The sequence below is a fragment of the Artibeus jamaicensis genome, unplaced genomic scaffold (genome assembly GCF_021234435.1).
Source record: "Artibeus jamaicensis isolate MK-2021 breed Jamaican fruit bat unplaced genomic scaffold, CSHL_Jam_final contig_1715, whole genome shotgun sequence".
Lineage (NCBI taxonomy): Eukaryota > Metazoa > Chordata > Mammalia > Chiroptera > Phyllostomidae > Artibeus > Artibeus jamaicensis.
In genome coordinates, this window is record NW_026521335.1 from 45,355 (window position 1) to 61,624 (window position 16,270).

At 54.6% G+C, this 16,270-nt stretch overlaps 1 protein-coding gene across 4 annotated transcripts; it reads right to left on the reverse strand.

Annotated features, from left to right (window-relative positions):
• Positions 1–623: 623 nt before the first annotated feature.
• Positions 624–14,428, reverse strand: SV2A (synaptic vesicle glycoprotein 2A). 4 transcript variants are annotated; one of them, XM_037167927.2, is made up of 13 exons: positions 14,321–14,428; positions 9,822–10,774; positions 8,385–8,565; positions 7,450–7,601; positions 7,203–7,336; positions 6,484–6,573; positions 6,131–6,241; positions 5,862–5,950; positions 5,059–5,223; positions 4,718–4,851; positions 3,718–3,924; positions 2,944–3,103; positions 624–2,347 (listed from the first exon to the last, which is right to left on the reverse strand). In XM_037167927.2, the coding sequence occupies exons 2-13, from the start codon at positions 10,441–10,443 to the stop codon at positions 2,164–2,166; spliced, it is 2,229 nt and encodes a 742-aa protein (XP_037023822.2). In that variant the 5' UTR covers positions 10,444–10,774; positions 14,321–14,428; the 3' UTR covers positions 624–2,163. The 4 variants fall into 4 exon arrangements, with proteins under 4 accessions (XP_037023822.2, XP_037023825.2, XP_053526569.1 ...); XM_037167930.2 differs by lacking the exon at positions 14,321–14,428 and adding an exon at positions 10,866–11,083; XM_053670594.1 differs by lacking the exons at positions 8,385–8,565; positions 9,822–10,774.
• Between the last annotated feature and the right edge of the window lie 1,842 nt (positions 14,429–16,270).

Sequence of the window (16,270 nt, forward strand, 5' to 3'; positions counted from 1 at the left end):
AATGGGACTGCTGCGTTATACAGTAATTCTAGTTTTAATTTTTTTTTTAGGAGCCTCCATATTCTTTTCCATAGCAGCTGCACCATTTTGCATTCCCACCAAAAATGTGCAAGAATTTCCATTTTTCCACATCTGCCAACAATTTTTGTCTTCTGGGGTTTTCTTGGTAATAGCCATCTGATAGGTTTGAGGTAATACCTTGTGGGGTTTTAATTTGCATTTCCCTGATTATTAGTTACACTGAGCATTTTTTCATATACCTGTTGGCCATCTGTATGTCTTTTATGCTGCTGAGTGTAGAAGATAACCCCAAGTCTTCAAATCTGGGAGACTCCGTGTATAGAAATGGAAAGGTCAGAATAGAGAGAGTTGAGGACACCTCAGTGTAATGCCTCCTGTTACTCTGGCTCTCAGGTGGGAGAGAAAGGAGTTGTTTTTCTGTCTCACCATCTTTCCTTCCAGCAGGCAAAACAGAGTTGGGTGTGTGTGTAAGTGGACAGGCAGAGCAGCAGACAGAGCCATTTTGGATTTAAGGATTGGTCGTTTTTATTTTTCATCAATATTTTTCATGTCATTTTTTCACATCAACAGAATTGGATTTAGGGTCCCCCAGGAGAGCAAGGGAGATGGATGGGTCCCTCCAAAGGTGCAGGAGAGAGGGCTGCGTCCAGCAAGTGAAGGGCGAGGAAAGGGCACACACTCGTACACCGGGCACTGGAGGAGAAGGCAGGCCTTTGAGCACAGACACCGAAGAGTTAAACAGTCACAACCCGGTTAGGTGTTACAAAATGGGGGGAGTGGCCGTAGAGGGTGGGGGCACCAGACGCAGCATGAGGAGGGTGAATTTGGATTTTCTTTTTTTGTTGTTTTCACTGTTTTCCTTTTAACTTAACATTTTACAAACAGCTAAAAACTACAACACATCACAGCTACAGTGGTGGCGAGGGTGCACCAAAGAAAGCAGCCACATGGAGTCGGGTCGGGTAGGGGGCGGTTTAACCTACAGGGCTATTGTGTGGGAAAGGTGAGATGGGAAAACTGAGGCTCTGGTCCCTGCACTAGGGGTCCCTGGCTTACTACCCAACCTCTCCACTTTGGATGGGTTGCTGGGAGGGCCCCTGCTTCCTGTCCCTGCCCCAGTGCCTTGTGCTTTTGGATCTGCTGGTTTGACCATATACCTGGTTTCTTCCCCTCCCCTGCTCCCTGCCCATGACGGGGCAGGTGGGGGGTGGGAGGGCAGCTGTGCTGTTACTTTCTGTGCTATAGTGGGTGGAGCCTCTCACTCCAGAGGAGGCCTGTGCTTCTTGAGAGGGGAGAAGGGACCCTCAGATCTCCCTAGAGTGTGGTACTCTTATCCCAGCCTGGCCCAGGGCTCCTCCCTCCCAGGCCCGGCACAGAAGCAGGATGACAGGAGGTGCTGTGGAAGGCAGGGTTGTATGTGTGTCCACTGAAATTACCCTTGGCTTATGTTTTAGGACAGTATAGTGACACCCCGCCCCATGGCACACACAAACGCATGTGTTCACACAGTCACACACACACAGTCCTGATGAGCTGCCTCAGAACTTAATATATAAATAAATAAGATTCAGAAAGCTCATTTCATAAAATTCAGGCTTCTTACTTATAGCCTAAATTGAGAGGGAAGTGGAGGCAAGGGGGCTGAGGTTTATTGCTACTCCCCTGGCATCCAACAGGAGGCGTGAGAGAGCACTGGAGGCCCTTCCCACTCCAAGTTCAAGTTCTTTTGGTCCATGGTCTACAGCAAGCTCCAGCCCCCAGCATAACCACATGCCCATGATTTCCCAGGGGCTTAGGCAGAGGGAATGAGGGGGAAGGCAGGAAGCCTGTTCTGAAGCCCCTGGAGCCAAGAGCAAAGGCCCCCCTTACTAACACTGGGGGAGAAGGATGGGGCCAAGCCTTCTCTTGTGCAAAGTCAAGGGTGGGGAGTAGATCTGCATCCCGAAACCGGATGAAGGAGCCTTCCCTGGAGTCTTTGCCCACAGAGTCACACACATGCACGCACACACATACACGAGGCTAAGACACCAAACACAGGGGTGTGGGGGTGAGGGCTCTGGGGGGCCAGGATGGAAGGGCAGGGAGAGGGAAGAAGTTGGTCTCACAGTGTGCCTGCCACCCCCAAAGCCCCAGAGACCTCCTTCACTGCAGCACCTGCCCCCGGGTCTCAGGCAGCTTCAGGGCCAGAGAGCTACCGAGGGCAAGGGCAGCGGAGGCAAAGAGGATGGGGGCGGCCTTGGTGATTCCCACAAAGGACGTGAAGATGCTGATTCCCAGCACCGCTGCCAGCTTACACAGGGCATTCAGGAAGCCGAAGGCTGTGGTCCTGTCCAGGGGTCCCCCAGCGCAGACGATGGGCCGGCCCGGAAGAAAGACAAAGGAAGGGGGGAGGGTTTGTGGGGGTAAGGGGGGCATGGGGAAGTAGAGGCGAGATGGCAGGCGGTGCCCAAGAGGGAGAGGAAGGACGGAGGTCAGAGGGTAAGGGATGCACACAGGGAATATATATGAGTTGGGAGGAGGCAAGGAGTTAGGAGACTGAGAATTAGGTTAATAGCTAAGATTTCAAGGAATCAATATAAACGCTAACCAGCTCTTAGAGAAGAAACTCAGTGGGAATGTGTATCCTTTTACCCCTAAAGATGCTCTTCCCATTCAGCGCCCCCTTCCTCAGCCCTCTGCTCCCCTATCCCTCTAAGCCAGGGTGTCCAACCTTTTGGCGTCTCTGGGCCACACTGGAAGAATAAGAGTTGTCTTGGGGCACGCATTAAATACATTGTGACATGTAATCACCAAAAAAAAAATCTCATGTTTTAAGTAAATTTACGATTTGGGGTTCAGCCGAATTCACAGCCATCCTGGGCTGCGTGCAGCCTGTAGCTGCAGGTCAGACACCCCTCAGGACCCTGCCCGCACTCCCAGTACCTCTTGTCCGAGGGGTAGAGTTCGACAGTCAACACGTCCAGCGCGTTCCAGGATGCAATGCTGACCCCCCCAAAGAGGCAGAGCAGAGCGATCATGGCTGACTCACTGTTCCCAAAAGACAGGAAGAAGCAGGAGACACAGGACATCACGCTGGAGCCAGCTGGAACCACGAAAAGGCGAGAGAGCGTGTGAGCCTGGCCGCAAGAGAACCCACTCACCACCCACCGCACCCGTCAGTTGGTGTTAAGGGCCGCCCAGGATGACACTCTTTTTCCAAGGTCCCCAGAAGGAAGGCTTTTCACTCATCCCAGCCTCCCTTACAATCTTCTTCTTATCCATATCAGCACCAACCACTTCAGTGCCAGCCGTGGGCCAAGCAACTCGATGCCTTACGTGCTTTAGGTGCACTGATCTGATGTGTCAACCCTATGAGGCAGGTTTTGATTGTCACTCCCATTTTCTAGATGAGACACCTGGGCTCATAAAAGTTAAGGAACTTGCCCAAGGTACGTGGTGGAGCTGAAATTCAAAACCTATCACCTCCAGGCCTGTGCCCCGAACCACTTGCTGTCCCATCTCCCTCCTTTACCCATCAGAGAAGCTTTCTGCCTCGGCCCTTGCCCACCCTGCAGACACCCCCGAAGCAGAAGACATGAGCGAGAGAACCTTCTCTGGCGAGGCTCTCCCGCAGACTGAGGAGAAAAGCCTGCTGACCGTCTCCCCTCCCCCCAGCACCCTAATCGGTTCCGACACCACAGCCAGGCCTCTCCTTACCAAGCATTCGGAGCCTGCCAATCTTGTCCATGAGCAGGGCAGACACGATATTCCCAGGAAGCACAGCCAGGGTCCCCAAGAAGCTGACAAAGTAGACCATGTAGGCGCCTTCGCCCGTCCCTGTCACATCTAACTGGCAGCCTTCTTTGTTGTGCAGGAACGTGCTGTTCACCAGGCGGCTGTTCACAAACTTGTACTCAAACAGGTCTGGGGTGAAGGTCAAGAGAGGCAGGCGGTCACGTCAAAGGAGAGCGGGAGGCCACTACTGCTCGGGGCTCTGCCTTTGTGGGGTTGGCACTCATTGCAAAACACCTGATAGCATCACCACGGGACACAGAACTCACTACGGCAGAAAAGGCCCCTGGGCTACCAAGTGTAACAGGGTGACCGTTTCCAAGTTTTCTTATCAATGACCTTCCTGTTCATTCTTTTTGTCCACCCTCCTGAGTATTAGTGATACCATAGGTTTAGGGGAAATTACTGAGAAAAATATTTAAAATCATTACAAGTCCTACCCATTACTTTCTCCTGCAAGGTGGGAAACTCACCCAGGACCCCCTCGGAGGAGGGAAAGCCCTGCCTACAATGCCAGCATTTCATGTGCGTACAATGTGAGAACCGCCGTGTAAGTAACGGACCGACGCAATGATTCCCAACCTTTTCCCCACCAAACACCTCTTTCATTGCTTTTCTTTTTTCCCCAAGAACACCGCTGTGAACGATTTTTGCCCCCTTCAAAAGCACGTTACTGCTACCACACAGAGGTGTTTTAATTCCGGGCAAAGGCACAGGAACTGGATTCTTTTGTCAGATATCCTAGCTGTCACAGGAAAATGTTCGGTTTCCATTAGACTTTTGGAGTTACTGGTGTAGCCAGCAGACCCCATACCACTTTCCTCTAACGCTCCAGAGAGCTCAGCTTGAGCACCCTGAGCCCTGGACCCTTCCCCTAGGTCCACCCAGCCCCCTGGGCTGGCAGCCACCAGCCACTCCACCTTACCAGTGTTGTAGAACACGGTGTTGATGAATGTGCAGTTGCGGAAAAATGTGTTGCTGGACGTGACATCCTCGAAATAGCACTCCTCAAACAGGGAATCCTCGAAGATCACTGACTTCAGACGCAGCCCGATGAACCTGGAAGACCAGGATGGTGAGGGCACTCCCTCATCCTCGCCCCTCCCCCAAGGCTCACTCCCTTGGTGAAGTGATGGGAAGCTGTGGCGTTGAGGAGAAACCACAGGCCATGGCCCTGAAATACCTATCCCAAAACTCCCAGGCTCGTAAAAGAAACAAGGGGTCAAAGGGGCAGAGGAAGAGTACATTGTGAAGGTCCCCACATACTTGTCATTGAAGTACTGTCCCCCTCGGTGGATCTGATTCTCCAGGGTGAAGTTAAAAGTCACGTGCTCTACACGCTCTCCAGGAAACACTTTGGTGCGGGCTGCATAGTCCACCGCCTGGAGGTGGCGGATCATGTCAGGAAACCAGACAGTCAGGCCATAGTAACTGAAGAGTCAAGGGCGATGGAATCAGACAGGGTTCAGAGACTTGAACGAGGCAGTCCGGAACGAGGGGGACACCGAGGGGCAGCCCCTATCAGGGCCTTGTTCACCTCTCCAGTCTCACCTCTCTCCATTCCTCCCTTCCCCAATTGCTGTGGTTCTCCTAACCCTCCTACCACACTCTTTAGCTTCCACACATTTGTTCTTCCCTCTGCCTAAAACATCCTCCCCAACCCACCCTCAGCCGAACTCCCATTCATCCTTCAGGACTCAGATCTGGCCTGGGAAGCCCTCTCCTGTGCTCCCAGAACACTCTGTACTTCCCTCCAAGTGGCCCTCATCACTCTGCTTTATGCTAGTTCCCTGCCCCTGCCCAAGATGTAAATTTCGTGAGGCTTGGGACCACATCATTTCAGCCCAGCCCAGCACCTGGCACAGAACAGAAACTTAATACCGTTCAGCTCCTAATACAAGTTTGCTGGATTCATGAATGGAGTAGAGGAACAGGCTGGAGGATCAGAGGGGATCCAAACAGCACCTTCCCTCAGTGTCCGCCCCCTTTATTTCCATTTTTCCCACTTCTCTCCCAACCCACACACCATCACGTCTGCCACGTACTACCCACCCCACGCAGCTTCTCACCTGAACGACATGGTGAACCACACACCCATCATCATCAGAGTGATGCGTCGATATTCTGGACCAAAACAGGAGAGGAAATTCCCCCAAACCTAGACAGAATAGAACAAAGTCAGACAGTGGCCACACTAACTTCTAGCACTTCTATGTCCCCTGTTCCTGCCCTGCCACCTCCCTTCAGTTACCCATCACCCCCACACAGGCTCACGCCTTGCCTTCCTCCTCCTCCCTCCCACTCCCTTCTTTCTCTCCACCACCCAATCCCCCATTACCTGCCCCCCCAGGCTCAATGCCCGGACTCCCCAGCGCTGGTACCAGGTCCCCGTGTCTGACTGGATCTCAATCAACTCATCCTCCTGATGAATCGTCTTAATGTGGGTTACCTGGGGCCAAGAGAAAGGTGAGCAGTCACCTAGTCTGTATTTCCCAGCCCCTTCCAGGTGCCTCAGCTTCTCCTGCAGTAGCGAAATGGGAGGTAGGGGTGGAAAGGGTACCCTAAGAGATAGATGCCCTTGATGGAGAGTGTGATCAGAAATGCCTCGGAAGGTGGGGGTGTCCAGAGAGGGGCCAGGCAGGGGTTGGGATGAAGTGGCTTAGAGGACTTGGGGGCAGGGCTGTGGCTTACCGAGAAGACGCGCTCAGGATGCCCCTTGGCTCGCATGTTGGTGTCATGAACTTGCTTCAGCACCATCCAGGCCTCATCATGCTTCCCGTTCTAGAGCCGAGAGAATCCCCACACCCAGGTTAGCCTCTCCCTGACCCTGGGTCATATACACCCTCCCTCCCACCTGGCTCCTGGAATCCTAGAACACAACAAGGCTCCCTCCCCAACCTCTGACCTATGGGCACACCAGTCACACACTCTGAAAGAGCCCCAAGCAAGATATAATCAGAATCGGGCAAGAGTTGCCAGGGGGCAGGTCCCAGAGAGATATACGAGCACAGGTCCTAGGGACCCCTCAGTACAACAGAAAAAGAAAACAAAACGAGGCAAATGATGAGGTTGGGCAAGCGTGCAGTCAGAAAAGGGGCAGCATCCTAACCCTGCTGGACCAAGATAAAGTTGGAGTGGAGAGTCAGGGGTGGGGGGAGAAGCTTCTCTGGAGCAATAAAGTCAGGGCCTGTAAAATTTTAAGCTGCCCATGGTTGAACAGGTCCCCTGGTTTCTTCACCACAGAACCCTTCCAGAGAGCTATTCCATACAAACGAAGGAAGATAAAGTACCACAGAGTATGAACCCCATGAGAAAGAAAGGCAGCTCCATGGCATCAAGTCAAACCCACAGTGGCGCGCGAGCACAGGAGCCCCTACTGCCCTGCCCCAGCCCAGCCCCAGCCCAGTCACCTCCAGGAAGAAGCGGGGACTCTCAGGCTGTGTGGTCAGAGCCCCGATGGCAAACACAGAAGGAAAGGCGCAGACCAGGACAAAGACCCTCCAGCTGTGAAACTGGTAAGCGGACCCCATCTGAAAGCTCCACCCTGGCAGGGACAGTCAAAGTCAGCAGAGAGGCCACTGGCTGGGGGGCGTCCCATCACAGGGAGCACAGGAGGTGGGGAGACAGTCTGCGGTGCAGTCCCTGCCGGCTGCTCACCGTAGTGCGGGATGATGGCCCAGGCCATAGCAGCTGCGTACACTCCACCGATCATCCAGAACATGCAGAGCCAGCTCAAATGCTCCCCACGCTTCTCTTGGGCCAGGAACTCCGAGAAATAGGAGAAGACAATGGGGATGGACCCTCCAATCCTGGAGGGCATTGCAAGAATTCAGCATTGGAAAACTGCCACATTCCTGATCTCCTGCCCCAGTGCTCTGGATCCCCCAGGCCCATCCTGACTTTCTAAAGAGATTCCTCCTTCTCACCCCTAGTGCTCTACAAGCTTCCTCACCACCAGCCACCAAGCACCCACTCCCGGGACCCTGGGAACAAGGCAGCAGGTCTCCGGGAAAGGGAAGGGATGGACAAACATTGAATCTAGAAGACAGTAGAGTTGGGAGGGAGGGAAGATAAATAAAGAAAAAAGGAAAGTTGCCCCTTCCCCCCAAAAAACTCAGATGGGCAAAGAAGAGTCTGAGGGTGGCGGGTCTGTGGGAGCAGGCCAGAAAAGAGCTCAGAAACGAGGGGAGAGGGCATGCAGGCAGAGTGCAGGAGTGGGGCAGGCCAAGGCTTCAGCTGCAGGAAATAGGTAGGTTCTGGGAAGGGAGTAACTCAAGGGTCCACAGGTGCCCTAGGGTGAGAGTGAGACCCACTAGGCTTCTTTGTGGAGTCAGGCTCAGAATGGAACTAAAAGGTGGGGTGGAGGACTCAGGAGTGGACCAGACATGGGCGGGCATTCTGGACAGGCAGTGGGCGTGTCCTGGACAGGGAGAAGCCGGCCTGAAGATGGTGGGAGGGGAAAGGAATTCTTTCATTCAATTCATACATAACTGAAGTGCATCTGGTGGACCCGGCACTGTGCTGGGCCTTAGGCTTACCACAGTCACCACAGCACACTCCTGTCCTCAGGGGCTTAGGAGGTGGACACTCACCCAACCCCAGAAAGGAGGCGGCAAAAGAGGAAAGTGCCATAACCCTGGACAAAAGATGAGAAAAAGGCGAAGACGCTGTTGACTGAGAGCGAGATGAGCAGACACTGCCTCCGGCCCAGCCGATCAGCCAGGCCGCCCCAGAGGAAGGCTCCCACCATCATGCCCAGGTAGACGATGAGGCCTGGAAGGAGGGAAGCAGAGGCGGGAGGAGCATGAGCAGACCCGCTCCCGTTCTCCCACTCGCTGAACATGAAATGATCTGAAATGGCAACAGAATGGACCAAGGACCTAAAGGACTGCAAGAAGCTAAGTCCACCCAGCAGTGAGAGCAGGTGAGAGAAGGTGAATTGTGGAGGCAGAGATAGACAGCCATCTCTGCAGACCAGCAGTTCAAAGGCAGGAAAACAGCACAGTAGAACCCCAGAATTCTCCTTTCTCTCCCCCTCTCTCTCTCTCTTGCTCACTCTCACTTCTCTCTCTCTCTTGCCTTACACACACACACACACACACACACACACACACACAGTACCCCCATCTATGGCTTGCCTGGAATGAGGATGGATCTGCCTACGTTCCCAGGCCCGCCCAGGGTCCCCTCCATCCTCCCTGCCTTGCGGCCCTCAGAGTAGCAGGAGTGTCTTTTACTGACCCTGGGAGAAGAGCTCCCGCCCTTGACTCCTCCCAGGAAATCCTCCCCACAAAATCCATCCTTTACTCCTTGTGATCACAATACTTTTCTGGTCCTAACACCATCCTGTTTCTCACTTCCTTCATAAATTCAGAGTTGGACTCGATCTTAAAAATCATCTACTCCAAACTCTACGTTTTACCCACGCCTAAGCCAAGCGCTGGGGAAGAGACTTGCCCAAGAGCTCATGACAACTTGGTGGCAGAGCAAGACTGAGATCCTTCCTGAGTCTAGGAGTTTCCTCCCTCGGGGTCCCCACCAGGCAGGACCAACAGAGACCACTCACTGGCCCCCGACTCCCACGGCTGACCAAGAGCTTCTCGGGCCGCAGGCAGGCCCAGGATTCTTCCCCTACCTCCACCACCCCAAACTGACCCTTCCCATGTCATACTGACTTCTTGTTCCCTCCATCAGGGAAAGATAAGGAGAGGGGAGGCTCTGAAGTCAATTGGGGTCCCACCCACCATGGCCACCTCCTGCAGAACTAACTAAGCAGACCACCACCCAACCACCCAGGGCCCCAGCCCAGCCGTCCTCTCCCAGGTCCCTCTTGCACAAACAACCTCACTGTGACTGGAGCCCAAGAGGAGAGCATGTGTAGGGGGAGAGCACAGAGGAACCCTGAGCCCTCTGGAGACATTTTGAGAGCAGGGGCCTAGGGCGCAGCAGTGAGGACGGGAGTTCTCAGGGGCATGGAGTGTTTGGGGCAGAACGGGCCTCGAGCACCCCACCCCCACCCCGTTTCTTACCCAGCATGCCTTTGTTGGAGTCAGAGAGGCACATGTCTTTCTCAGCGCTGGGCAGCACGAAGCCCACCACAAAGACCTCAACACCATCAGCCATCAGCGCCAGACCAAGCACAAAGTAGAGTGTCCACTGGAAGCGGCCGTGGCCACACTCCCGGAGGATGGCTTCGTACTGCTGGGCCAGTTCTTCCCGTTCTTTCTGCCGCTGTGCTTCCCCTCGGCCCCCAGGGGGACCCTCCCCATCACCCAAGCCTCCCCTCACTCCAGCCAGGGGTGCCCCATCGGCCATACGCTCGCCTTTTCCCCCGGACTCTGCCCGGGGGATGCCCTGATATTCCCCCTCGTAGATCTCATCATCCTCGTCGTGGCCCTCGGTGGCGTCGCTGGATGCACCGCCTTCCTCCTCGTCCTGGGCCCCTTCCCCACGGTAATAGCCGTCAGCGGGGGCAGGGAAGTCATCGTCATCATCATCCTCCTCAAAGCGCGAGTAGGATCTGCGGGAATATTCGTCCTGGACTCTGTCCAGGCCCTTCACCACCTTCTTGGCTGCGTGCTTCTTGACTTCCTTGGCAATGTCTTTGGCCCCACGGATGAAAGCTGCCCGGTCTCTGAAGCCCTCTTCCATGACGGGTCTCCCCGACGCTCCGCTGCTTATTCAACTTTTGCTCAAGGACTGGCGAGTCAGAAAGCCCTTCTCCCAGTTACTTAGCTGAAGCGTGTGCACGTATATTTGGGCACAGAGTAGGAGAAAATAGGACCTGGCCAGTGAGTGTCCGGAAGAAGAAAGGTGGGAGAGGAGGTTGGGCCTACACCCAGGTCAGTTGGGTGCATAGGGAAGGGAGAGGGGGAGAAGGGGAATGGGGAAGGGAGGGGGAGCCAGCTTGTGGGGGCGAAGCTGGGGAGCCAGGATAACTCAGGAAAAGCCGCCCGCTTCTCTTCCAGGCACCACTGAGGATCTAGAAGCAATAAGAGGGGGAGAAAAGAGGTTGCAGGACCTAAGAGGGTACAGAAGGCCAATATGGAGCTCCTGTCACCCCAGAGCCCTACCTGCACCACGTGGCACAGAGATGGTGTCCTTCCTTGACGCCCGAACTCAGTAAAAAGGGATGACTATTTGTGCCAACTGCAGGTCATTCACTATAAACCCCGTTACTTTGACCTTGGAGGCTAGATCCACAGGATTTGCTCCTGAGTCACGGTCATTTACCTGGAGCTCCTCTCCTGACCCTCCCTCCACCTCACATCAAAAGCAGATCCCTTCCTTTACCAGACGCCAGCCTGCAAAGAATAAAACAGGAAATATGAGACACCAGAGTCCCCTCCTCTAATCTGATCAGAGTTTTCCTGAGGGTGGAGCTCGGGGAGAAGGTGTAGACGGAGGACCAAGTCATCCACCTGTTGCCTTCACCACTGATGGCATCTGAAGGCAGAGTTTCCCAAGTCCGCAGCTCCCATGTTTACACACCTCCCAAGGAGAGGTCTTCTCCCAACGTGGCCCTGTGATAAACACTCAGCTTCCAGAGTCAGACAGACTTGGGTTTGACTTCCTGCTTCAGCCCTTTCTAGCTAAGGGACCACAGGCAAGTCTCTGAACATCCAAGCCTCAGTTTTCTCTTACTCAAGAAGGAGAAAGCAAGGATTAAACAACATAATGCATATAAGCTCCTTACCATAGTACCTGGCACAAACAAAGTGATGAATTAATATTAGTTATTACTTTGTGGTGATAATGCTATAGCGAGATGCCCTCCACTCCCTCATGAGACCCCAGAAAAAGCCCCTCCTGGGTTCTCTTCAGGGTGGGCAGCAGAAAGGGAAGCTGGCCCACAGGAAGCTGCTTCAGCGCAAGGTACACAGTGAGGCGCCGCCAGCTGAAATCCAGCTCTGCTGCTTGCGGACCTCACGAACCAATCTTGGGCAGGTTACTTAACTTCCTGAGGCCTCAGTGTCCTTCCATTTAAACTGGGGATAATAATCATCTCTATTTGTCCAAGTCCATGTGGGAATTTAATCTCACAGCAAATGTTCTATAAATATTAGTTTTCTTCCTATTACATTGAAAAATGTGAATGCAGCAGGAAACAGCCAGGAGAAAGTGCGGGGGTCATACTTGGGTGCTGTTGTCCCGCACCCTTCAAAAGTAAACAGTCCCACAGCCCGGCTGTCTGTCTGTGTTCACACAACTTCCAGCAGCTGGGCCCACATTGTCTGCAGCCAGACAAAAAGGGAAGGCTCGGAAAAAGGGAGCCCTGGAACCCGAGCCATGGAGAAGAGGATGGATCAGAAGCTGAGACAAGTAATGACTGGGGGCTGCCGCCTTTCTTCAGCATGTTCTACACAGGCCGCCTCACACCGGGGTGGGAACGGAGGTGATTGAACAGACACTTCCAACGTGAGGGGTCTCAAGTCCATAGCCACACCTCACTCCTCCAGGGCCTCCCTTCCTAATCCCCCTCAATCCTTTCTGCTCCTCCTCTGGGAGTCTAAAGAAAAGGAGTCCACAAATACCGCATTGCGTAGGAGGCTGGTGAAGAATGAAGGGGGCCTGGAGCCTCCCCCCCGAGAAAAGACATCCTCCAGAGGGAGACATAGGAGAACCCCCACTTCCTTCATAAAAGTGGAGGAAGCAGAACTAGACTCTCATCAGAGATCATTCCCCTAAAATATCATGCCTCCTTTTTTGCCTTCATTAAATGTCTCTCTCTCTCTCTCTCTCTCACACACACACACACACACAGACACACACACACAGTAGCCCTGGGAGAACGGGGGTAGGTAATACTATGTGGTTCAGAGAGAAGCACGGGCAAGCAGCACCTTACACGTTCAGCACAGATGTGAGCAGTGGACCACGATGCCCAGTACCAGTGACCCCTATGTCAGCCTTTCTTGCGGATTGGGGCCCAAACCACCCCCCAGGAAAGGACACTCTGGAATCCCCTCACTGCATGGCAATTCGCTTCCCTCCCCTTTCCTTCCCAGCTAGGATCTCCCCCCAAACCCCGAAGGAGGCACGTGGACCACCAGGAGCCATACCCAAGGTTGGCTGACACTGTTTACCCCTGAGGGCACATGTAGGGCAGAGGAGGGCCCCACAGCCACAGCAGGATAAGACGGCTCAACAGCCAGCTCCCTGGGGGGCCAACGAGCCCGGGAGGTCGGGAGGAAGAGGAAGAAGACAAATTTTTTGAGCTGGTGAGAAAGTGATGCTATTTTTAGCGCCGAAGAAGCACAAGGTGGCTAAGCCTGTGGGAGAGAGACAAGACTTGGAGAGGTGGAGGCTAAAAGCACACAAGACCCAGGGTTACACAGCCCTTTCAGGTTGGCTGGCTTCACCTGACTGGACAAATGTGCCCAAGAGATTCTCGGCAGAGGAGTGGGGGGCCAGGACTCCTGAGCAAATAGTGCAGTTCAGGACAAGTCGCTCATCCCTGGAGAAGAGAGGGTTCCAGAGGCCCACTCCCCAATCAAGGCACCTGACTTCGGGCACCACCCGGATTCCCAAGTGCACCCTAGGTAACAAGGTCATTAAAAAACAGTCACTTACCAAAACATCCGGGGGAGGGGGGGAGGGGAGGAGGGGACTACCGTGAGGTAGTCCTTGTTACAGCCAGGCAACCGAGCCTCAGCCCCCACCCCGGGAGAGCCAAGGCGGAACCTCCCCTCCCTGCATCCCACCCAGGAAGATGGAGCATCCACGTTCGGAGGGGGAGAGGGGTGTCAGCAGAGAATGCACGCGCTGGAACAGGGAGGGCTGACAGGCGGGGTGAAGGAGGAGACCTCGACGCGCCGCAGGCACACAGACCTTCCCCGCGGGCCTTCGCGGCGACCCCCGCCCCCACCCGGCCTCTATCGCCTGGGAGAGACGAGCCCCCAGAATTGACTGGACCGATTCTCAGCGCCTCCCCTCACCTTGGTCCGCGGCTGATCAAGTGCCCGTCGTCGCTGGACACCCCTTCCCCCCCCCCGCGGGAGCGACTGTCCCCGGACCCACCTCCGCGCGCCCGCCCCGACCGCCTCCATCCTCCCAGCATCTCCATCCTTCGCCCCCTTCCCTCCCCCTTCACCTGCCCTTCCTCCGCCGCCCCCACCCCCACCCAGGCCGGGCGGGCAGACTGAGGCAGCGTCCATCCTCGGGCCCCAGCCAAGGTCAGCGATCACTGGGTTGGGGGGTGGGGAGCCGCCAAGGGGAGGGGGGGACTGGAGTTTCAGGGAAACCTCTTCTGCCTGACAAGCGCCCCCCTCCCCGTCGCCCCCGTCCACATCTGAGGAGGGGAGTGGAGAAAACACCCCTTCTCCATGTATACCCACTAAAACATGTATTTTTAAAATCGGCACAGCAACGGAAATAAATGTCCATTCAGGCCACTACCCGTCCCCTCGCCCCTAAGGCGGGCACGGTCACCCACCCCCCAGCGAGCATCGGAGGAAAAAATGGCTGCAAGGCCAGGATGCTTCTGCCCCGGGCGGGGGGCAGGTGCGAGGCCGAGGAGGGGTCTCACCTGGGCCGGCTCCCTCGGGCGGGGGCGTCCCGCGGAGGGCAAGGGTCCCGGCCGCGGGGCGGGCGGCAGCCGCGACTGCTCCGGGTCCCCGGGAAGCGGCAATGCAGACCTGCCCCCCCCACGCGCTCCGGCCCCGCCTCCAACCCCCCCCCCCCCGCCGCCGAGCACCGGGAGAGACCATTGTTGGGGTGGGGGGCAGAAGGAAAAAGGATGGGGAGGGACTGGGGCACCAGGGAGAGATGATGAAGGACTGGGGGGGGGGGTTGTCACAGGGACAGCTGGAGATGACACACAGCACAGCCCTTCCCAGCCCCTTCCTAGTAAAAGAACGAAACTAAGGAAGGAAATCGTGTTCTCAGGGAGACAAGTGGGAGGACAGAACTGCAGGTGGTGACTGAGGCAACCCCCTCCTTGGCACCCCAGGCCCAGAATGGCAGGACCCACATATTTTAGGGCCTCTCACCTCCTTCAAAGCACTTCCCTTCCCCACAACCCCCTCCCAAGTGCGGAGTGCTCAGACGTCAATAACCTGGCCGTTTTAGAGAAAGCAGTACCTGTACCAATAACCTGGCTGGTTTAGAGAAAGCAGGGATACCGAGGTGTGGCTTCCATCCTGAGCTGCCAGAGGCAGACTCCTGGATCCCTGCCATCTCTTTCCAGAGACAGTCCAGATTATTCACATGGAGACCCCCCCATCCTCCATTCAGTGGGTGGCAGCGGAGGTGAGTACTGAGAAACTGGGTTTTATGGGCCCGGCCAACTGGACATCTCCCTGCCTATTCATTTGTTCCAATGACTCGAAAAGGTACTCCCTCAAAAATCTTCTCCACTTTCTTCTCACACATACACACGCACATGTGCACACACACAACATACAAGTGTACACACACTCCTGTTTCCAGAGCAGGAAGGAGTGAATTGGTTTCCGTTCTTTCCATTCCTTGGTCCCTGTACCAATAACCTGGGCTCAAAGATCCAGGACTCGGTGAGCATTCTGCTTCAGGGGTGAGGGGCTCTATGGTGGTCTGGGGGTGCACATGCTGCATGTGTCCATCTGTTCCAGGTGAGGCTGCAGGACATTTTAGACAGCACTGACCAGGGGCGCTGACCTGGGTTTCTCACTTCTCACAAGCTAAGGGCTTTTGGTCAGGTTCTCCAGCTTTCCGAAACTCAGTTTTCTCATCTGGGAAGGGGGAGGCTCGGATGAGAGGTACCAGATCCCTTTCAGATCTAACAGTGCTGGGGTGTGGTGAGAACTGGCAGGCTATATCCCAAGAGACCTCACAGGCAGCATTTGTGGTGTTGAATTTGCCTCTGACACGGATGAGGACCTGGGTTTCAGGGACTCCAAGGCTATATCTGGGAAATACTCATTGTGCCAACAAAGTATACAATTTACTGAAATATAAATCCAAAACATATATGTATTAATTTACCATGAGAACTTGAACTGCCACTCAGAATGAAAACTCAGGTCTGCATGTCCAGCCCATTCTCTCCCTTAAGCCTAATCGGAATCATAATGTCTATGTATGAAAGCACAGTGATGTAACTGAACACGAGTATTTGTATCTTTAGTGGCATCTGGCCATCGCCAGTAAGGAGTCGTGCCAATGGGTTCAGAAAACTCTTCTTGGCTACAATCTTCCACCCCCATTTCTGTTATGAACAGCCTGGCCAGTGTCCCTAGACTACTCTGTTGGCTGAAGCACCCTTTCCAGAATGGCACTTGGAACAGCTGTGCCCACGTGGGTGGCAGGACTCCCCCTTTAGCAGGCTTTCACTGCTGACCCCTCTTCAAGGTTGACACATTCTCTGTTTAAGTATGTTAATATTTTCAACTGGGTTATAGCCAGATTCTGCTGGCAGGGAGCCGTTTCTTCTCTTTAAGGTGACTTTGAAGACTCTCCACTGATCCATTACTTGCTAAAATAGAAATCGTGTACTCCT